This window comes from Thermobia domestica, chromosome 11, assembly GCF_964235325.1.
Source record: "Thermobia domestica chromosome 11, izTheDome1.hap1.1, whole genome shotgun sequence".
NCBI classification, from domain to species: Eukaryota; Metazoa; Arthropoda; class Insecta; order Zygentoma; family Lepismatidae; genus Thermobia; species Thermobia domestica.
The window spans coordinates 4,823,097-4,847,547 of record NC_137464.1 but is presented as its reverse complement, the minus strand read 5'-3'; the positions used below and the strand labels follow the sequence as shown (position 1 = coordinate 4,847,547).

The 24,451-nt window shown below is 37.1% G+C and overlaps 1 protein-coding gene across 1 annotated transcript; it reads left to right on the top strand.

Annotated features, from left to right (window-relative positions):
* Positions 1 to 1,582: 1,582 nt before the first annotated feature.
* Positions 1,583 to 23,527, top strand: LOC145663842 (cytochrome c oxidase subunit 7A, mitochondrial-like). Its single transcript, XM_081729953.1, has 3 exons — positions 1,583 to 1,740; positions 15,015 to 15,131; positions 23,273 to 23,527. Exons 1-3 carry the CDS (start codon positions 1,726 to 1,728, stop codon positions 23,408 to 23,410), a joined length of 270 nt encoding a protein of 89 aa, XP_081586079.1. The 5' UTR covers positions 1,583 to 1,725; the 3' UTR covers positions 23,411 to 23,527.
* The last annotated feature ends 924 nt before the right edge of the window (positions 23,528 to 24,451 follow it).

The following is a 24,451-nucleotide window of genomic DNA, read 5'->3' as shown; positions in this document are numbered from 1 at the left end:
AATGAGTTGGAGTAGGGATCTATTATTATGTTGATTGAAAAATATGAGGAGCATCCTTGTTTGTACAAAGAACTTTTCGAAAGCTTCATTATCCATACGCAGGAAGTTCTTGAATGCTATAGGATCCTCAGGCTTCAGTTCTTTATCTACCACTAGCAGCGTTCACCCCGCTTCGCTGCGGTCACCCCGGAACGCAATAAACTTTGTTACTTAGATAATTTTTACTTTTTCGCTTTCAAGTGATATGATAAAAACCATAGAAGATTGCAGTAAATGTTAACATTATATCGCCTGTCATTTATGTTAACCCGCCCCGCTTCGCTGCGGTCACCCCCGAACGCAATAAACTTTGTTACTTAGATAATTTTTACTTTTTCGCTTTCAAGTGATATGATAAAAACCATTATAACGCCTGTCATTTATGTTAACCCGCCGAGTGACACGGTCATGCGGGTTGCATATACATACGTTTATTTTTATACCTATGATGAACTAACAAAGGAGGACACCTGAATGGTCAATTATCTCAAGACACTGGTAATTGAAAATTAAAGTGATATGATAAAAACCATCTAGGGTCCAAATCCTAATAACCCCCCAAAAATAAAAGAAATTGGTTCAGCCGTATTAGCGTGATGAGCGGACAAAGGATTTGTACGTTCTCTTTTATATATATAGATAGAAAAAACTGAAATATTATGATCCCTCCGTAACAACCAGTTGTTTGCCCACATACTTCTTTGTGGTTTTCGTTTTTTAATATAACTAGTGAGAACTCTTGTTACAACCATTAAGGCGGATTTTCATGCCCGCGTTAGAACGGAAGCATCACATGTAGCGTATTCACCGTAAATTATTTTCGTTTTCATACATCCGTGCGTGTATTGCGCCAAATTACTACTCCCTAGCTAATGCGCATGCGTAAAATAGAAAGTTTGCGACTTCCGCCATGTTAGTCAGTGAATACAATAGTGTACGCGCGCTACTTCCGTCAGAATTGAACAAATTTCTACTCTGACGCGAGTGTAGCGCGCCATCTCCGATGCGTGATTTCATTGGCTGTTTAGCACAATCGCTCGCAACTCACGGAGGTAAAGGACACATGAAAATCCGCCTTTATAGCTTTAGCAACTTCACGCTTTAGTTTCAGAGCCATAATTACGCTCTTCTCCAGTGCTTTGTTTGTTACATCACGTCAAGATGCTTATCATAATGCTACCGTGCAAAAGCACCACATACTTTCGATGCCATAGAATATTATACGAGATTTTTGGCAGCACATCTGTTACGAGAAATGGTACGATAAATGCTTCCGCCAAAACTAGCCTAAGATCTCAAAATTTCCCGTCTGACTTTATTATATAAATATAAAAAAAATCATTTGTTGCTAACTCATCGCAATATTACATTAGGATAATTCAAGTCAACATGTAATCGGGCTTCACAATTGCCATGCATTTTATAGCAAACTAAAACAAGATTTTGCGTTGTGTTCTACAAAGCGGGATGGGATTACGAAATGGGATGGCTCAATAGTCCCAGAATTTATGGTTCGTACTAATAAAGAAATGAATAGTACTGGCAATCCTGAATTGGGTTGGTTCTGGCTATCTTGATCTCTTCCTGTGTGTTCTGCTTTTAATGAAGGAGGAGGAACCATTAAGGACACAATTCTAAATAGGAAGAAAAATAATATAAAACTAGTTCGAGCAAAGACATCCAAACATGAACAATATAAGGGTAAGATTCATAATATATATTTGAGAAATTTGATTTACTTATACTTTTAAATAAAGAATTGGTTAACGCATTATGCCGATAGTCTTTTGTTTGTAAAGATTTTTATTGAATTAATTTTGATTTCGCAAAAATATATTCTTTTCGAGGTTAATAATTTAGGTATATCATCATAATCAATGAACTAAGCATCTTAGGTGTATGTCTAGAGGCTGTAGAATTTGAAAATGAAGTTTACAGGTAATCAAGTATTCATCATCGAAAGAAACGTTTCTACACATTTTGATAAATTTCTATAGGCGATAGACAATCTTAAATAATAAGGGAGAGACCAAAATAAGTTTGAAGTTAGCTGGTTTCTTACTGTACAATATGCAGAGTCCATTACTTCAGACAGAAGAATCCCTTTTCCTATACATTAAAAAAAAAAGTGTTGGTCGATAGATTACGCGAACGGCAGGTGTAGTTTTGACGCACTACTAGAAATAATTGTTGAAGAATTTTAATTCTTTCACAGATTTACTTCCTGCGCTGGGCAGCATGAAAATATGTCACTTGGTATAGGTAAAATTCAAAGAGGTCACCAGAGGTAATTGTTGAAAAATTACAATTCTTTTTCGATATGCGTATAAATACGGTTCCCGGATGTACGGCATAAGAACTACAGTGTAAATGCACAAACAAACTTGTGCTAGGTGGTCACGAAAGCTGTCTAACCGAGTCAAGGGTTGGGCGAAGGTGGTGGGGCATTGCGGAGATGTGTCCGAAGGGAGTAGGCACGTCAGCGATGGTGGGTACACGAGGATAGTGAGAAAAGAATGGATTTTGGCAAGTATGAGCGTTTTAATAGCACTTGTCATTGCTTTACGTTAGTAACGTTCCACTTGTAAACATAAAATACAGCTTCTGTATACTGTGCAGAAATGCATCGCCCACGGATAACAGCGGCTAATAGAATCATCTTTCATATGCACTCACTTATTTTATCCACCGTGAAGCACTTGTAATGATTTTACACTAATGATCCTACACTTCTAAACCTGAAATACAGATGTATTACTTTGTATAAAATTTTGGAATTGATTGTTGAGAAACTATCTTCCTCTACATAATGAAAACTTTGCTGATTGTGAAGTAAATAAAAAAAAAATGCAGTTTACTTTCTTCTGTAAGTTAAAAAAAAAAAAAAAAAAAAGTCTTCAGATGGCATGGAACGATAAAATTCGTAAGGACGACAGCAACTGAAATCCTTATGGCAAGGAAGTAAAGCCACATGTCTCGATATTTTTGAGAAATCAATCATCTTCAGCATCGGATGAAAGGTTAGGACTAATTGTGCGTTGTAGAAAAGCAGCTCGGGCAAGGTTAACATTATTTGCTGTTAGCTAATCTACCTCGTTTCGTTGAGAGAGAATTCTTCCTATACTACGCCGTCTCGAGTTGGTTAAGTGAAAATTGCGAACTGACGTTGAAACAACTTGATGTAAAATGAGATCTTTTACGTCTAATTTGATCTTGCAGTGTTCGTTTCTAGAGAGATCCCTAACATGAAGAAGCGAGATCTGTATTTCTCCCCGAAAAAAAAGAAAGAAAAAATAAAACAACAGAAATACGGGGCCAAGGTTAAGTCCTGTTTAACCCATTTCCCGATACATCATGAAACTAATCATATCGTGTAAGCATAGTTAAGACATTATCAGCACTATAATTACTAAATTGTGCCCTTGAGTACATAATCCAAGCTGATCGTCTTACGTTGTGTTACAACTGCCGCTCGTGTTTAGGACATCGTTCTAGAAAATATTTCAGTTCTCTCTGAGATAATCTTCAAGTACTGGCGTGATGTAAGCCGGAATCTATTTCGTGATTATTTTATTATGTCACTCCAGTGTAGTGGTAGGGAGTTTGGTTCTCTTCCCGTAGTAATCGATTCTTTTAAATCCATTCCAAACAAGGATGCATTCCTCCGGATCGAATTATTTGGTTTCTGGAAGTTGTATTACTCCAAGTTTTTTGGTTTTTCAATCTGATTCTTCTAAACAATGATTTCATCCTTCCTCTGGATCGAATCCTTTGGTATCCGATGAATTGAATAATTCCTAGTTCCCATATGGCTCTAGTGTGATTCCTCTTTTCAGTCAAACTAATCACAACTTTTATCAAATAAAGTGTCCGGAGGGGCGGGAGGAGGGGAAGGATTGCTGTTCGACACGCACAGAAAGTTCCATTTCTTCCTGAATTCTAGTTCTTGCTTCTTATATATGGATTAAACTTGTTGTATCAGTGCGAATATAAGTTCTTGGGATATCAACCAGGTGAAGTGTTTGTTATGCAACGTTTCGAGAACAGACATAGTTCTCATCTTCAAGGTCAGAGGAATTGTGTATATATATATTATCAGGAGTGTGCTTTGTGTGTGGTTCCTGATTAGCTGTGACTAGTTGCTGGTTGATGCCTTTTGGTTATGGAAATCAGGTGTTATTCAGTTGATCGCGAACATTTCTGTTAAGATTGCTGCCTTCTTTCCAGATTTGCTATGGGTTCTTTTATTTTCCTATCCCAATATCCTGAGCTTCTGGAAAGTATAATGGTTTTGGAAAATGAGATGCAATGTCGTTTACGCTGTGTTCTGCCAGTTCCACTTTGCTTGGAGGCTTTTTTTTATAGTTTGCATGTTCCTTGGTACGAACTTCGATACTGTGTTCTGTTTGACCAATGTAAGCTTTATCACTGGCATTGATAACTTCCAGGGTGGATTGATTTAAATCACGATATAAATCAAGATTTAAATCACTTGATTTTTTAAATAAAAATCATTGATTTAAATCGAATTCCGAAATAAATTAATTTAAAGTGAGAATAAGTGAATTCCGGTTTCTGTTCTGTTATTTCGATTATGGAAGTTAATAATCATAATACAATGAGACTCAAATGTACGGTATAATATGAAAACAAATGTCATGCAGAAGATGATTAGGGTAAATCCCGTTTTGAACAGGTAACGGAGCAATCCTACTTTCTTCTTTTCTTAACATTGGGGTTTGGTTTTAAAATCGTTAACTATTCCAACGGGGAAATCACCATCGACACTTAAGACGAAAATTCCTTTTTGTGCGTGTCTGTTTGTTCCCAGATAATAGGACGTATTTAGAGGGGTCCTATCCCTTACCTTTTTTTTTTTTTTTTTTTTTTTTTTTAATTTTATAACTTTAGGCGAAATTGATGTATTTCATGCCGCGAGCTAGTTCTGAGTTTTTAAAAATAGGCCCTGCCAAATATCAGTAAATTTTGTGACAAAAAGTGTCATTTTGATAAACGTTGCTGTACTTTTTCCTTAATGTTTAACCTTTTAAATTATATCACCTATTTTTAGGTGATAGGGTAGAGTCTTCATTATTCGATTAAAAAAAAAGTACCAATAAGGCTTTATACTTCGCTTTCTTCAAGACTGGAGGCATTTTAGAACACGTTACATATGCTTTCACGCCTTTCTGCGTTGAGGCATAGTGTGCGATGACGTCATAAATTTAGAAAGATATTTTTTGTTATGCGTATTATTATCTTTTGCCGGGTTACATTTTGCATTCAGCAAACTGAAATTTTGCACACTCGTTCAGTGCATCCCTTAATAATTTTCAGATGTTTTCAGATCTATGCGTGGAAACAGCAGAGTCCAGAGGGGCAAAAAAGTTTTAGAAAAAGGATGTTTTAAACAAAAAATAGCTTTCTTTGTGATTTTTCCGTTTCAGATGGAGACATATGAATGGTACTATTTGAAAGACTGTTCTATTCTGAAGAAAATGATGTACGTACTATGCTATGCTCCTAGGATAAATAGGGATGTCTCAGGAAACTGTTACCTGAGATCCTGTTTTATACGGGAATATGGGGTATTTGGGGAATATTGTTTTTCGCGGGCTTACTTTTGCACCTATAAGATTGAAATTTTGCACATCTCCTCAGTGCACCCCTCAGTATTTTCCAGATTTGTTTCATATCACTGCCTTAAAACAGGGGGAGGGGTCCACAGAGGTAAAAAAATAAAAAAAAAAACAGAAAATACCTTTTTTTTCGTGATTTACCAGCCCCAGATACATGATGAAGACATTTGAAGGGTAACGTTTGAAAATTTGTTTTATTCTGAAGAGAATAATGTACAAATGATGATCCTAGGATAAATAAGGATGTCCGAGGAAATTTTTATATTACATCCGGGTCATCTGGAGCATTGTGGGGATGTTCTTAGCTCATTGTTAAATAGTTTCCTCACCCTTACTACTCAAGATAGAAGCTTGAAATTTTGTACACACATTTAGTACGTCCTTTAGTATTTCCCAGTTGATTTTGAGATCTGTACATTAACACAGAGGAATCCAGAGGGGATCAAAATTTAAAAAAAAAAAAAGTTTAGAAAATGCCGATTACTCTCAAAATTTCCCGCTTCAGGGACATAATAGGGAAATGTGAATGTTACCGTTTCAAAAGCTTTTCTATTCTAAAGAGAGTGATGTATGTACCATGGTCCTAGGATAAATAGGGATGATGCTGTAGTTCTTGACCGAAAGTCTATAATTTACCTTTAAAAAAAGCCATAATTTAAGAGAGTTAAGAAACATTGTTTGGGATTGGTATAGGTTAACGATTGGGGATAATTCAAAATTCAACCCCAATACTTTCACTTAAATGGCATAATTAGCATTTAATATTAATTCCTAATGCTTTTTCTTCAGTTCGCGACTTGTATTATACGAGGAGAAAGATTTGATTTAAATCAAAAAAATCGATTTAAATAAAAAAAAATCAACAAAAATGGTTTTTAAAAAAAAAATCATGATTTTTTTCCACCCTGATAACTTCACACCGACTGAGGAAGTCACAATGGTTCAGGCCCACTACACCATCAACAGAACTTGTGCGCATGGAGGAATGGTTTTAGAAACGTTGATTGCGATCCAGTCACTGTCTGATTGTCGTATCAGATCCACCCTTTCTTAGAATTGACATCTGATGCAAACACTTTCCCGGTTATTCGTTACAGAAGAAAACCTCTTACATCTAGACTGTGACCTTCGTTGACTGGTATCAACTCATATTATGCGAGTGAGTACGTACAACTTTTTTGCATTACCAATTGCACAGACCCGCCGAACCACAGTGGCATAGTGTATGCGTAGCTCGGCTGTAATCGTACGTACATTTTTTCGAGGATCGCTTATACCGTGTTCCCTGAGGAGCTTATCAGATAAGTTGTTGGTCAGTGACCGCGAACTTCATTTGGAATGTTGTGTTATAGGCATTAAATTTTACAAATCAACGGCGTAAGGTGTGTTCCTTGCCCAAATACACTGTTGATATTTATTGCGACTATGTATGCAGAATGTCCCAGTTTGAACTAATAAAGGAAAATCATTCTCTGTTGTGTGTTCATTACACTTTATGTTCAGATGTCCCTGTTCAACAACACATTTGTTCTCACTAACTGGGTATCCTAGTCTTTTGTCTGAACATATACAGAGTTCTTGCCATCATACGAATGAGTTCTGTTCATCCATTGGTTGCATTGCAGAAGATGGCTTCCCACTGGACACTAAACGGGCGTTTCATTTCCACCAACCCTATATTTAAAGAGATATAGACGCATAATTGACTTATAATTTTGAAGTTGGGATCATAGTAGCTCAGCGCTTTCCTCTGGTGTATGGGGTCCCTGGTTCGGTCCCGGCAAAGTAAATTTGTGATAAACATCATTCATAGCCGTGGGTTTTCTGAGATACCCTTGTTTCCTTCCCCATTCTCATTCCACCAATTTTTCTATCATCATTCACTCACTCTGCTTCCCTTAGTGTAAAGGGCGTGATCGTGCGACGTTAAACTTAAATATTTCATAATTGGAGTTATTAAACCCATTTTAACTAGTTTTTTTACCGTAATGATTCATATTATGCTCATACTTAAATGAAAATTACAAATGGCGTACCTAAATTTGTTTGACATGATTTTCCAGACAATATTTCGGCTGCCCTTGCATGTTTTGCCGATCGATGGACAGACATGTGTTGAAACCAAAAGATCCTTCACATCCTTAAGTTAATTTTTGTGTTCTTCAAACGAGCAGTGTAGTCTAAACACCATTGATATTATCTTTTTTTTTTTCTTCTTTTACTTTTCGTGTTGAGTAACTTATTTAGTTTTTCTTGTATTTCACCCATCTTCAGTGTCGCGAGTAGGATCGGAGGACACCTTGGGATAAAAGTTGAGTTCGTATCCCGAAGATTTTTAATTAAAAATCTCTTTATGGAAGCTAACAGTAAGAAAAATGAATGAAATATAAAGAAAACGCAGTAAATCCCGGCAGCAAGATAATTGAAAGAATTTTTAAATTTCATTCTATTTAAAAGTTACGTTAAAAGTGAAATATGTAACTGTTTATTTATAGGATACGGAAGAAAAATTACAACAGTTCAATCAAAAAACAAGCGTGAATTTATTCGTTAGTGTGTCGTAGCCATCTATCTTAATTCAAGTTTTGATGTTGCCATACCGTAATTTAATTCTATGTAATATTCTAAAGAATTACGATACTACCATTAGTTATACTCGTGATATTTTTGGTGTAAAAGAAACAGCAACGTTTATGGACTGAATTGCTTATTGTGAAATCCCATTTTTTTATGAAAATTTCCTCTATCTAAATCCAGTGTTGGATTCATCGTTCTGATATAATAAGATTAAAACACGGATCATTCTACTGTGAATGAGGTTTTATGTACGATCTTTAGTTCTTTCATACAGTGTTTTGACTACTTACTCAACTGCTTTGACAATTCGCATACAGCTGAACTGTTATTTTTAGCGTCCTTACTTGTGTTTCTTATCCTCGTTTGTGTTTTCGTATGTAGCTTTGGAAATATTCGACAATATTAATAATCAAACAAAACTCACCAAATACTAAACAGACATAACACACAGAGTGAAAAAGTGAATGACTGAAGTGGGACTCGAATCCAGGATCTTCGGCATACCTTAGCGGTAATAATTTTCATAAGTAGAAGCTTTGCTTATATACAATTAGGCCAAACAAATTATTTGCTGAGCAAAGAATATATTCACGTTAAAAACTACATACGTGTTAGTTGGCGAAACTGTCACACGTATGTAGTTTTTAATGTGAATATATTGTTTTGCTCAGCAAATAATTTATTTGGTTTAACCATGTCAATGCGTTAACCACTACACCCCAGTCTGCTTCCGAGAATAGCCACACATACTCTTACTCCTGAAGTCGGAGCTCTCTACTCATACTACGTGACTTGTACCACAGCCTAGCTATTGTGCTTGGACAATCCAGTGTCTGTATATTAAGAACGCCTTTTTACGGTTGTGATGTTATATATCAATGAAAGGAGGAAACTTATATAGTAGGCGCTAAATTCGTTGTACAAAAGCAGAGGAGTGATTCCTGAGAGTAAACCAAACAAAAAGTTCCAATAAACATAGGGCGAAAACTCCATCGTTTACGTGTTATAGGTTGCCGAAATCATGAAAAAATGAATTCTAAAGATCCATAGCTCCAAAACTATGGGATCTACTGTAGTCCGCTCAAGACTTCACTTAGGAACTAGTATGTGCTCTATCCAAAAATACATATTTTAGAATCCTAATTTACTCACGCAACAATTTTTATGGAGGTAGTTGGAGAATACTTTATATCATAGGCTCGTAGTCAAATTCGGCAGCCTATTAACACGTAAACGATGGGATTTTCGCCCTATGTTTATTGGACTTTTTTGTTTGGTTTACTCTCAGGAATCACTCCTCTGCTTTTGTACAACGAATTTAGCGCCATACTTTATATATATATATATATATATATATATATATATATATATATATTATAAGAGTAACAGACGTTTTCATACCAAAAATTAACGAAATGAACAAACCAATTTGTATTATATACATTTGAAAGGTACACTCTTAAGCTATTTTTCCACATAATTGCCATGCAAATTAAGGAACTTATCATACCGAGGGCCAAGTTTTCAATACCGTCGGGATAGAAATTTGCCGCCTGCGATTTCAACCACTGGCTTACATCGGCATGTAGTTCGGCGTCAGTATCAAAGCGTTGTGTAGCGAGCCATGTCTTCATCGGTGGGAAAAGGTAGTCGCTCGTCGCCAAATCCAGACTGTATGGTGAGTGATCGAACACTTTCCATCCAAGAGCTCTCGAGTACGCTTGGCCGTGTGTGGACGTGCCTCACTCACTTTCACTTATTATTCCATGTCCATACTCTTCACACAATTGACGATGTATTTCAATTGGCTTGTGGTTTTTTGTCAACAGAAACCTAATCACAGAACGCACCCCACAAGAGGTGGGATTTTCTATTGCAACGCACATTGTTACACGTCAAAGAAGGCACAGTAAGAGCGTCTCAGTCCTCACGCTTTCACAGCTGGATGCATACTGAGTGTGGCAACGTTTCGACACCAAGATGGCGACTGCCGCGATAGGCCAAAATATCTGGTACTTTCTGAACAGCCTTTGTATATGATCCTGTGATACGAATTCAATTACAACAATAACAGTTTCGGGAATGTAACATCGCCTTCATCAGAAAGAAACGTCTTGCAACAAATGCTCGGGGATTTCACCTAATTGAACGCACAAAATATCGAAAGTGACCTTCAAATAAAACCATTTATTTTAAGCTGTTAAATTAGTATATTTGGCGTTCATATTTGGCAAACGTCACTGAGGCTTCTGGGATGAATCGATATACATTTGTTCGTTCGTCTGCCTGTACCACACTTACTGCAGGGCACCACCTTCGATGTTTTAAGTTTAAATTTTCAGGGTACAAGCACGAGACACATTAAATTTCCGGTATAGATTTTGGCGGCATACCAACGTTCAATTTCAAAATGGTTGCTTTAAAAAAAAATAGCGGGTATCCACGCTACAAAGTGCAATTTTCGGTCTGTTAAGTTGAAATTTTTAGAATATAAGCACGAGAGACACTAAATTAGCTGTATATATTTTGGCGGCGATCTAACGTAAAATTTCAAAATGGCGGCCATTTTTTCAAAACAGCAGTGAATAGAAAGTTGTTGCAAATTGTGACAATGATAATCTTGAAATATAAATCACATTTTAACACTTTTACCCCAAAGACATTGAAATATTTCGAAAAAACCCAATTAAACCCGAAAAAAACCCGAAAATACCCGAAAAAACCCACATGGGCCCAGGTGGGCTGGGCTTTTTAAAAAAAAAAACCGGGTTTTTTCGAACCCTGGTTCCCACATTCTGGAAAATCGGGGGATGTCAGGGAAATGATAACATGTAGGGGAAAGTCAGGGAAATCATGATTATTACGTAAAATCAGGGAACGTTAATATGAAGTATGTAAAAAAAAATCCCTTTTTCAATGTAACATTGTTTCCTCTCTGTCAGTTGCACAGATTGGCATATGAAGAAGATCACAATGATGACAGTGATGCAGCGTTATTATTTCGTGCTGAGGGAGAGGTTGTACTTCCTTCATTCATTTATCATGATCACCGTCTCCTTTAGCCTAGACGGCATAACAGTGCAACGTAAAACTGAAGAATTTCATTTCATTTTAGGATAGGTCTCAGGGAGAGTAGGCAATATATTCTTGACTGTATGTTATATTGCTTTTTATCGGTTTTTCAAGAAAAAAAAATGCAATGTCAAAATATGTGGTACCATATCATACATATACAGGGTGTCCACATGAAACCTCCCTGACTATAAATATTAATTGCATGGAAATTATTAGTACAGGGAATAACAGTTTGCGGCGTTTTGAAAAGCAACTCAGTTTTATATATATGGACTCCTTGGCCACCGCGATCTCATATATATTTGCACTTCATATGCATACAAACGCAGTCTTTTATGGAGCACCTTATGGACCGTTGAATGTGGGATGTTCAGCTCGCGTGACGCCCTGCGAATTGACTTTGTTGGGCTTCTAGTGAAGGCCTCCCAGACCTCTTCACAGTTTCCTCAGACGTTCGTGCTTTGCCCGAGCCAGGCTGCCGGTTGACACTCCCCGTGGCTAAAAACTTCTCAAACAATGTTTCAATGGTCTTGACGCCTGGTAGGTCCCGTTGGTACTTTCGTCTGAAGTTCCTTTTCACGGTAATTGGTGATTTAGTCTCAGCCAACCACTCCACACACTGCACTCTCTCTTTGCTGTTTTCATTTTTGTTCATGAACACCTGCAACAAATAACAACAATTAACAATCAACAACAAAAAACTGAGTTGCTCTTCAAGATGCCGCAAACCGTTGTTCTCTGGCACTAATAGTTTCCCTGCAATTAATATTTGTAATCAGGGAGCTTTCATGTGGACACCCTGTATTATTATATAGTTACATGATAAATTTTGTGTAAATGACAATCACCCAAATTGAACATAACAAATATGTAAATGGTAATTAAAGGAGTGTGTTGGACGGGTATGGGAATAGAAGAGGCCGTTAGAAAAGTGTATGATAGAACTTACCCCCATATTTTCTCTTTATATTCAAGAATGTATGTTAGGGGAAAATAAGAATTTGTGTCAGGGAAAGTCAGGAAATCGATCGTAACGTTTTTGTGGGAACCCTGCTTTATGGACTTCATTGTGGAGGTAGAGAAAGTAACATTTGCTTGTAGAAAGTAGTCAGTCATGCTCAGCTTCGGACCAACTTTTGCTCTTCCATCAGACTTACCAACACTGCTTACCGAAGATGACCACCGAATGATTTCTCAAGTTTTTATGTTTCTTCGTTATCTCTATGTCCTACCCAGAGATGTTCACCCTCACGAGAGTGGCCCTCTCGAGGGTATCCTCTCCCACAATGACGCGAGGGCGAGGACAAGCTTCGACAGCGAGGGCGAGGAGAAATTCCCAACGCGAAGTCGAGGGAGGGTGATGGACAACTTCCTTCGAGAGCGAGGGCCAAATGTCACTATGAGGGCGAGGGTGCGCAAGGATGAGGACAGTTTCGACAGCGATGGCGAGGAGAAATTCCCAACACGAGGGCGAGGGCGAACGAAGGCAATGTACAACTCCCTTCGTGAGGGCAAGGGTGAACGAGAGCAAGGACCAACTGCCGCTGCAAGGGCGAGGATAAGCGAGGGCGATGGACAACTCCTTTCGCGAGGGAGGGGAACAATTTCCTTTGGGAGAACGAGGACACGTTAGGGAGGACAAACTTCCTTAACAACAACTATTTCGAATTTGCTGTTTGACCGTTTTTGGAGGAATATAACATTTAAAATAACATCTACCATGTCCCCTAGATGAGAAGTTGATGTCATAGCAAGATTATAGATTGGTCATATTCTTCCTTTCCTTTAAATGCAGTAGACAATTTCTCTTGTGTACTTCTACATAATTATTAAAAATAATAATGCAAATAAATATAATATTTGCATGTTTTTCATGAAAGTTACCGGATAAAAATAGTGCTACGTTCAGAAGCGAGTGTGTCTCATTATTGTCCTGTCTGTGTTAGAGACTTTTTAGATAGAAAGTGTCTACAGTGTCATGTTCAAGAGGCCTCATCACTGCGAAATTAAAATACCGCTAATTTTACAGTAATTATGTGATATCTTCAAATAGATAAAAGAGAATCGAAAAGTGGAACAAGATCTCCCTAGACAATATTATTTTGCGTGAGATACCGTTTTCAACACTCATTTATCTGCTTTCAGTTTCCAGCCATTTAAAAAATCGGCATTTATTTTCGCGTTTCTAAATAACTGCATACGGAAAGCTACGAGGTGACTCGTGATAATAGTACCTCATGCAAAATAACATCGTCTAGGAAGGACTTGATCCACTTTTCGATTATCTTTTATCTATTTGAAGATATGACATAATTATTGTAAAATTAGCGGTATTTTAATTTCGCAGTGATAGGGACTCTTAAAAAGCGCTGGTAGACAGTCACTCATGTCATTCAGCAGTAAATGACATAATCTTAAGAGCACTGATATCTGCACAAACCAATCAGTGAGAGAAGCAACAGAATGCAGTAGATCAGATGGAAAAAGATTTGATGGAATGACTTTGGTTCATAGATGGCCATTTTGCACTGGGCTCGCGGGCGCGCGCTTACTTCTCTCAACTGGGCTCGCGGTCGGGCTCATTTATTTCATTGAGGCTCACGCTCGCGCTAAATTATTAAATGAATAGTTTGTATTAAGTTTGATTGAATAGTTTGTATTAAGTTTCTGGAAACAAGCAATATGTTCTGAAGTTGATTAAGCAGTAGTTTATTTCTTTACGTTTCCAACTTCTGTAGTAAAAATAGATATTAAGTGATATGATACATCTATGAACACCCGGATGGTATAGCCTCAGTGGGATTTCTTTGTGTGTGTGTGCGTGTTTTTTTTTTTTTTTTTTCTTCCACCCAAAACCAAGTTTTATATGCTCAAAGACACACACACACCTATATATAAAGAGGTAGTATAGTCGCCTTGGGGCAATATAGTATATGCAATATATATGCAACTTAGTTGGAAACCTGGGGTACATACAGAGGATATGCTATAAGGAAAAACCGTTGGTGTATTCTCCCATTGTACTTATAAACCTGTATAACTTTTTTATCTAGTTTTTTTTACATTTATGTGTATCATTGGCGACCATTCTTCGTTAATTATATACGATAGATCATCTCGATATTTGCGTGCAAAAGTTGTACAAATTTAGGATGTAATACCGAAAATTAAACAGCAGTTTTTTTTTACTAAATACAGTTTATATAATAAATAAATGATCGCTTACGTCATCTTGCTATGAAAAATAAATAATTTCAATCTGAGACGAAGTGAATAAGTCTTTAGTATGCTTTCTCATCTGCTCCTGTTGACCATCACCAAGCAACTTGAGATTAATAAAAAGGCTTCTATTTTCACATCCGTCAAATATTGACCCTCGTTTCGATAAGCTGGACCAAGTTTCCTTAATCTGGTAGACAAATATTGAATTTTTTTCCAGAACATAGGAAGTGATGCGATAGAGTAGATTATCAGATGTGACAAACGATTTTAAATTCTAGAGTAACAGAATGCTTCTGAACTTACAGGAGAGTCTTCAGGAATCCATATAATAATATTTCTTGCATTAAGGTATGCTGTGTGGGGTTTATTTCTCCAAGTAAACGTTTACATAAAATGGAAGTAATAGAGAATATAATGTATTTTTGATTTTTCTAAAACGTGGTTTTGTTTCGTTTTTCTTAGCAAACTTTCCGAACAGCCTGCTTTGTCCGTCAACTGACGACTTCAGCAGCTAGAAGGGCAGAGTCTAATGTGGCTGAAGGATACAGAAAAATCAAAGTGAAACAGGAAAAATTCCAGGTTAGTATTTTGGTACTTATCCTCAACTCTCTGGACTTATTATTAACGTAACTGAGATTGAATGTGAACTTGTAAAAGGTAAGAAATGGCCAAATACATCGTAAGTGCGATCTCTGGATGTGTGTATTGTAGTCAGCATTCATGTACAGGGTGTTGGGGAACAAACCAAAAAACTGGGAAATAAATCCTTAAATGAAAAGATGAAAAAAGATGTAGACCAACATGAATGTAGAAATGTGTCATTTTAGAGTTATATCCCACGGAAAATTGGTTGGAACGATATAAGAAGAATCGCAAATCGAATACAAAGTGTCAGCTAAAGGTTGGGTAATAGAACATGGTAATCCTTTGAATCTAGATTTCATTAGTGTCCCAATACCAGTTTTAGTTCGTAGCCTCATTGGTAGAACGCTTACCTAGTGCGTGGGGTCCTGGTTCGATCCTGGTCTGTCAGAACAACATTGTGTCTGGGTTTTCTCGGGGTACTCCCTTTCCTCTTACATCGCATTCCACCAATTCATTCCATTCTCATTTCACTCATCCATCCGTCGTAGCCAAAAGGGCATAATCATGGGACGTTAAACATGAAGATTTCATTTCAATTTTCCCAATGATACATACGACATCGATTTGAATGTGAAGAAGCAAGTTGTACAAATTACTCTTTGCCCCGAAAACGCGAAATAATATGCATTTTACTGTAAGTGACATGATAAAAAATCCGATACAAGCAAATACTAATTATATTTACAAATTCGTTTAAAATGTATCACCTGTTTTGCCGTAGCAATAAAAATTGTCTTACTTCTTGCGCTTCAAAACGGAATTCGCGAAAACATTGGAGCACGTGTCTACTGTTTTTAATGAGGTCGTATACCAAATTTCACCCTACCATAAGAAGCTCGTGAGAGGCTTTACTTTTGGCATACATTGAAACCACCCCCCTTCTCCTTAGAAAACGTTTTTTTAATAAAGTGAGATGACAGAAACAGTCGAAGGTAGGTATTAAGTAGATTCAAAACTTCACTTCAGTTGTTCCGTCTTTTTACCATTATAATGTAACAGATAACGTATTATTAATGTTTATTATACTAACTGAAATGACGGTCCTGTGTACGAGAAAAATATGTTTATTGAAAATATTTCGACCCAGTTGCCCCTTAGGGTACGCATTTCAATGAAAGTAATGAGGGAAACCATAAGATACTATTTTTGACATATAGTAAAAACCCCTATCCTCCATAGGGTATGCCCTTTAATCAAAATGGTGTGCTTTAAAGTAGGTATTAAGCAAGTTCCAAAGCTCATTTCAAGCGGTTTAGCCAGTTTTCTGTAATGCAATCACAAACATCAATTCACTGTAGCAGAAATTTATCAAAATACCTTCTCTTCCGGTAAATCCCGAGTTGTAAATGCCGGGACATGTGTCCGTGTATCTGTGATAAGAAGTTTATATGACGTTTCATCTTACTCGTGATACACTTTTTTTCTTTTTTTTTTCCGGTAACATGACAGAAACTGTGTTATCTTCCCTAGTTAAACTGTTTAGTGGTTTTCCTGTAGTGCTATCACAAACAGCAGTCAACGTCGCTTCAATATGACGAAAAAATATAGCTAATGTTCCTCTTCCTCCCTTTAAACAGGAATTTTGTAAAACGCTGGGATACATGTTCACTTATTTTTAATGAGGACTTTATATATTGAGCTTCATTTCATCTTCTCAATTTGATTTGATCGTGAAGTACTCGATTTTTCTCTTAAATTGTGCATCTTCTCTATCCCTCTTAGAATGAGCCCTTAAATCAAAGTGGCGTGATAGAAATCTAGTCACACGCTGGTATTAACTGTGTTTCATAATTAATTTGGAACTGTTCAGCAGTTTTCCATGATGCTATCCCAAACAACACTCAACCTCCCCCATCTCCCCTTACAATAGATAATTCGCAGAATCTCGTCTTAACTACTGCCTAGGATGCAAGAGAAACATTTCCATAAAATTTGAAAGTTCTAGGCGTAGTAGTTTCTGAAATAGGTGGATGGGTGAATCAGTTTGTCAGTCAGGCACTCTTTTACTACAGAAACAGAAAATAAGTATACAAAAAATTTCAATAGAATCTTTTCTTTAGAAAATAGTTTAGAAGTGTTCAGCTTTCATTAGTTTCCATTTGACAAATATTTTCTGAAGAAATTGTCCATAATGCAACCAGAAAGTTGCAACTAATTTTTAATATGACGTGAGAATTATACGCTATTGTTAGGGTTTAACGAAAAAAAAAAAAAAAAGAAAGAAAAATCTAAACGTAGACATACCGGTAAATCAATTGATTCGTCTTTTTAAGTTGAACAAAATTGTACGCATATGAGCCTATGCGTAGTTTTCGAGAAAATAACACAAAGAGAAACAGTTAAGGGGATCTTATACCTCTTTGCTTAGGTTTCTAACTCTCCATTTGATAACACATAAATTTTAATATGGTAATTTCTAATAAAGTATTGCAGGTAATGATTTGAAATTTTTAATAGGAATACAGAAGACCCATATAAATCCAACCACGGTCTCCAATTTACGGTATATGGGTTAGATTAATTGCAATATGTTCTTCAGTAAATTTGGCAACAGAGAATAAAAAGTATGCTGTAAAGGGTTGAGGGGAGGATTGCTGGCCATCTGTTTGCTTGTTAGCGGCTTTTAAAAGAACGATCTTACTAGAAAAATCATGTTGTGATTCTCACTTCTCAGTGGTCAGAATAACCTGGACTGGAAGAGCTCAAAACCACTTTCTTTTCTTTCACGGTTGGTTTGTTTTTTCCACCCAGGCAGAAGGAAAACTAGGAAAAGGAAGACCAAGGATAGAAAAAAATTTAAGTTTCACGTTCCACGGTTATGCCAGCTAGGCTAAAGGAGGTGGTGATTATCAGAAATGAAAGAAATAGTGGAATGTAAAAAGTGGGAGGAAACGGGAGAACCCTGAGAAAACACACGAACACGGTGTTTGTCCACCACAAAGTTTACTTAGCGCGAGCTGAGATCGAACCAAGGGCCCCATGCACTAGAAGTGAACGCTCTACCACTGCGCCGCCACGGCCCGACCAAAGATAGAATATGTAGATGCAGTTACGAAGAAGAGATCTTATTAAATTATAAAACAGTTCTCCCAAGGGAGAGAAAGGTTTTAAAATATCCATGTTTCCCACCAACCTATGGTTGAGGTGATGAAGATTATTATTATTATTATTATATTATCACCGAGGATGTCATTCCGGGTTTCCTCCTGTAAAAATATATACACACTATTTCCAACTGTGGTTACCTTACTTTTTACAAATTGGTCTAATTCAATATTGGTATAAATAGTAGTAGTTTTCAAGCTACATATATGAGTTCTTTGACTAACTGAATAGTGCACGCCCCTTCTGGCTCACTCATCACTATTTAACATTAAATTTCTGATGCTCTAAATATTTGTTTATCATTTGTAAAATAAACATTACGTAAAATATCTATTCAAATTAATATCAGGTTTTTCTGACATTTGTATATTACGTGTATCTTAATTCGCATTACTCATATCTCCCCAGAAACCGAACAAATTTTAAAGTTCTGCATTGAACTTCTCTTACAATAATAAGCAAATACACGAGGAACAAATTCACTTTTATTGACGATGCGGAGGGGGAGGAGATTTTGTGGACAAGGGAGGAATGTGTGTTGGTGCAGAGGCGTCGCAAGTGGTGGGCGACTGTCCAGGCCCTTGCATCTTTAGGGACCTCGCAAAGACCAAGGAGCCTAAACAATTTGGCACTCACTTTTGTCGATGCAACACAATTATGAATTCGGATTTATTTGCAGAAAAAAGTACATAAGGCTTCAAACTAACTATTCGTCGATATTAGGTCGCTAGCATAGGCGACGAGTTTGTTTTATAATTGCAATAATGAATGTGTATAAGCCTTTCTTTCCTTTAGTACCAATATTGTTGAGATTATTTGATTCCGATAAATTTTATTGTAATTAGCAATTAAAAAAAAAAAAAAAAAAAACTGGGCAGGGAGGAACTTTTCTCGCCTAAGGCATCACCAGAATTTGCTATGATGATAAGCGAGCGGGACGGTCAAGATCAAGACTGGATAGTGAAAGTGGAAGTATAATTGAAAGACTAAATATGAAACAAAGAAACAAAAAAAGAGGGGAAACTATCGTCAAAGAGAACTCCTTCGGAGCGGTCCCAAGTTCGATTCCCGGGGGGGGGGGGACATGGTCGAAAAAGTGTAGAAAGCTTTTTCAGGCCAGTCGTCCTGAATGAGCTTTTCCTGGGTTTTCCCCATTCACACCAGGCAAATGCCGGGGTGGTACCTGATATATAGATCCCAGGCCGCTTCCTTCCTTACCGAATTCTTTTCTTCCCTTTCCGTGTGATCGCCGAGGGAAGTCATTCCTCATACGTGACGCGCTAACGTGGCCATAGATGTCGACACCCAGAAATCTAACTCCTAAATCCCCGTAGAACTCCTTCGAAAGAGGATTGGGAGGAGAGGAGGGAGAGTACAGTGCTGTGACACTTGAAATGCGTTTTCCTCTGCACACTTCAACAAACTTATTAGGTTACGCAATTTCTCGTTTCTTACTCCGATTATTCAAAGTATTGAAATGTTCTCGAAGGGTGCGACCGCCCCTCCCTTTAATCCGTCCGTGGTATCATTCTGTCCTTTACTTTTTGCTTTTACGCTGCTAATTCAAAATTCTCACCCAAACAAGTTTTCTTCTTGTGACTGTAGGGGGTGGAAGAAAGGAAGAAGTGGTTTTGGGCTCTTCCAGTCCAGGTCATTCTAACCACTGAGAAGTGAGAATCACAACATGATTCTTCCGGTAAGATCGTCCTTCTAAAAGCAAACATATGGTCAGCAATCCCCCCTCGCCCCTTTACAGCATACTTTTTATTCTCTTTTGCCAAATTTACTGAAGAACATGTTGCAATTAATCTAACCCATATAATTTATATTGGAGACCGTGGTTGGATTTATATATGTCTTCTGTGTTTCTGTTAAAAATTTCAAGCCATTACCTGCAATACTTTATTGGAAATTACCATATTAAAATTTACGTGTTATCAAATGGAGAGTTAGAAACCTAAGCGAAGAGGTATAAGATTCCCTTAATTTGTAAAACGAAAATTGATGCTGGACTAGAATCAAGCCACTTATTGAGGTGAAACTCATACTAAAATATCCCCACAATAAAATCGTCAGTGCCATACTAGCAAGGCGAAAGTACATAGTAAGGTTTATGATATAGCCTTAGCGTAAAATTACGATTAAAATTTAAATTTGTTTAACCTAAATATTGTTCACATGTAGGGCATGTATCAGTCGATCAGTTAAGCTTTAGAGGATAGCATGCGTAAGAGCAAATTCTATGTAATTTTGAGTGAATTGTGGAAAACCAACTTTTTTGGCGAAAAAAATATGTCGTTCATTTCCATTTTGAATTGACAGTTTTTCTTTTCTGGGAGAAATGTATTCATGTACTTCATGTACATAACAGATGGTTGGGTTGAGTTGAGTTTAACGTCTCGTTCAGCAGCGAGGCTATATGAGACGTGGACCTACTGATTAACGTGGAATCCGAACCACATGAGCTCCCGCCGATGTACATAACAGAATACACTATATAAAACTATAGATGCCATTCTACATACCGTCGCTGCTCACTGCGAGAGTTAAATACAAATCAATCAATACGTTTGAAAGTGAAATAAGAGCGAGAAATTTCCACTGAGATGAGTTCCCTCACGATTATATGACTAACGTACGCATCTTTGGCGCAGGAGGCCAGGATTCGATTCACAGTGGAAGCATATATGGTTCAGATCTCACGTTAGCACGTTAGGACCACGTTTAATATAGCTTCGCTGCTGCTAGGGTCCCTAATCTCACATCAACAAACAATTCTTTCCTTGTAAATCGCTTATCCCAAGCATCGAAAACTTATGGGCTTCGGAGGTTGAGTACAAGTAAATTAAATCTCAGGGACTCTGGTATAGACCACCTGTGATTTGTAAGTTTTATTACTATTTATTTTAAATAAAATCGAGGACAGAACCGAAAGAGGCTATTTAATGGGAATACAAAATCTTGGGAAGGATCTGCAATGGTTAACAGTTTAACGTTAAGTTTTAGCTCCTATGGGATGGAAATCATGGGTTTGATTCGCTCTGAGAATACATGTTCTTTGGATTCTACATCAAACAGTAAATCCATATGAGCACCTTATCTGCTTAATGGCTAACGCCCGAACTTGCTGCGCATGTATGCTCACTGATTGCAACAACATTGGTCGCTTATGCAAACTCGAGTAGTAAATCGGGTTCCACATCAAACAGCAATTTATTTATTATTTTATACTTTATTCGCTTCATTGCAATTATTGATGATATCATGAAAAGCACGTAATTTTCTCGATATTACAAACGTAATCGGACAAAGGCATGTTTTGGGAACACGCGAGTCGGCAGTGAAACAATTAACAAATCCCGTAAAACAAATGGTTAATCATTGTAATCTATTTGTAGGTATGATATTTTCCCTACTACCATCACTTTTCAAATCAAATTTCCGACTTAAAATAATCGTAGTTTCAGTTTTTTCGCTGTTTTGTTTGTCTACAACGAAATTTTCATATGTATACTGCTGTATTACTGTTCAATTTCCACCCTTGACTGTGGCAAATATTCGAGGAAAATGATCCACACCTAAGGGGAATGCGGAAGGATCTAGGATCTTATTTCGGACTGAATCTCTAGAAGGCAGTCTAGGTTTTTGTGTACAAAAGTGTGAGTAGCGTTATATAATTTAGAAGAGAGTTTTTGTTGTAACTTGGTAATTGACTATTTACCTATTAGTATTTTATAATTATTTATTTGAATTACAAGTGTAACACATATTTGTCTTTGGCTTTTTGTGCTTACTTTCATAGTAACATTTCAGAGGTAAATCCATTTCAGATATAGTTCAAAATATTCAATCGTTTCGTAAATGCTTGTAAAGAAAATGTAAACATACATCAGGTGTTAGTAAATTCCGAAATTGTAAAATGCATTAAGAAAAGATTTTATTTTTTCCTTCATAATTGTATATGGGCGTAGACATCTACTGCGGAGCCCTCTCGTACTTGAAATAATATCAGTATTTTTTTCTGCGATAAGCAGAAATTCTTCCCACGTTACTCGTGTGTAGTGTAGGGGCCACGGTGGCTCAGTGGTAGTGTTCACCTCTGGTGCTTGGGGTCCCGGGTTCGATCCCAGCCCCCGCCAAGTGAACTTTGTGGTGGACAAACACCGTGTGCGTGGGTTTTCTCGGGGTTCTCCCGTTTCCTCCCACTTTCTTCATTCCACCATTTCATTCATTACTCATCATCACCGTCTCCTTTAGCCTAACCAGCATAACCGTGGGACGTAAAACTTAAAGATTTCATTTTATTTTTTCGTGTGTAGTGTACATCAGCCAGTACCTAGAGGTCCCACTTTATTTCATCTTCTGCCTGCTACAAGAAGATAGAAAACGAAAGCCTTTTTCAGTTACGGGGAAAGTGAAGGGCAAACGTTTTACAGGGGTATTCCCGAAGAGAGCAAATGCTAGAAAGAGCCAAACCGGAGCATATAAACAAAGGGTAGCATCAAACAGCGTAACTTACGTTTGTTTTCAAATCTGCCACGAACATAGGAAGTTGCATATCCTTAGGATTGCAGATTCAGTATTACAATAAAGTTTTTGTTCGATCGCTTCTCATTCGTATATAGAAAATAATGTTCATAATCTTTTTTTTTTTTTTCTTTTGTTTAAATATTTTTCCTCGTATTAATTGGGAAGGCTCTGACTTCGTGATTACATTAAAGAGCCACATCTAATTGATTCAGATCTAGTCGTCAGTATTGAATTTTCTGAGTTAACGCAGTATAACTACACAGGACTGTCTTAAGAAGAAATATACCAACAATAAAACAATTTAGAGCGAGATTCTAAAAGTTATGAATAGAAACAGCAAGTATTTTATTCCTGTTTCGTGATATAAAATTTAGTGATTCATTTTATTGTAGTTATTGTGATTTTGTTCCTTATATTATGTTTGTTTGTTTACTTTCTAGGTTAATGATGGACAATTAATCCATGTAAAAGGAGGCATTTTTGACAAATTTCTGTACCAGGGAACAGTGTTGCTTAGTGTGATTGGTGTTGGCATGTGTCTTAAGGTGTATTACGATCTCTCCTTTCCTAAGAAGTGAACATAGGATTGTTGCCAATTAACACTAGTTCTATGATTTCATATTCAGTGTGTATCTATATTGTTTATCAAGTAGTTAAATGTACAATTGAAATAATAAAGTTTAAATTATAACTTACTGCTTTTGTGAATTTATGCAATCACATGCATACAGAATTCCTGGTAATGAGAATCATGGATCACCATTTCTTTTGCATATATATATATATATATACGAGGGTAAGTGAAAAAGTATGCGCAATGTAGCCGTATCTTTTGTCACATTGTTCATACTGACCTCTGTCCTCGTTTATTTTATTGTTCTGGTCATGCTATGAAAGTTTGATCCTAATTCCTCCATTTGTCTTCCTTTTGTTGCAGATAGATCATGGCCGCTGCATTAGAAGTTTGTATCAAAGAGGAAGCAACAACGAGCAGTGAAGGTGACATGGTTCTGTTAGACAGACGAGTGACTATTGAAGTGACACATCGTCTGGAAATTAGTCATGGTTCTGCGTACGATATCCTCCACAACAGACTTGGGTTTCATAAAGTCACTCGTCCGGCTCCTTCCTCGTGCGTAACATTCATGCGACCCTTTTTGAATTTTTCAATCCATTCGTAGACACTCCGTTGCGGCAAGTCAGTATTCCCGTGTTGTGCCGAAAGTCTTTGATGAATTGCAGCCCCTAATACACCTTCCGACCACAAAAACCTTTACTCTTTGGTGCAGAGTGCTAATGGAGCGGCCATGATCTATCTGCAACGAAAGGAAGACAAATGGAGGAATTGAGATCAAACTTTCATACCATGACCACAACACCATAACAATAAAATAAACGAGGACACAGATCAGTATGAACAATCTGCAAAAAGTTACAGCTACATTGCGGATAATTTTTGACTTACCCTCGTATTTCCATCTTATTCCTTTCTTGCCTTTCACTTCCTGGAGAACTTACCAACAAAAGATGGTATGTTATTTTTATTCAATGTCAGGTACGTAACATTTGTTACTGACACTGTAAAACGAAAGGAAAATACATGGGGGCAGCCAGGGTAC

What these genes read in the sequence shown, in the direction of transcription:
- LOC145663842 (XM_081729953.1), top strand. An exon ending in TGAAACAGGAAAAATTCCAG is followed by an intron (nt 15,132 to 23,272) that starts GTTAGTATTTTG and finishes TTTACTTTCTAG; the next exon opens with GTTAATGATGGACAATTAAT.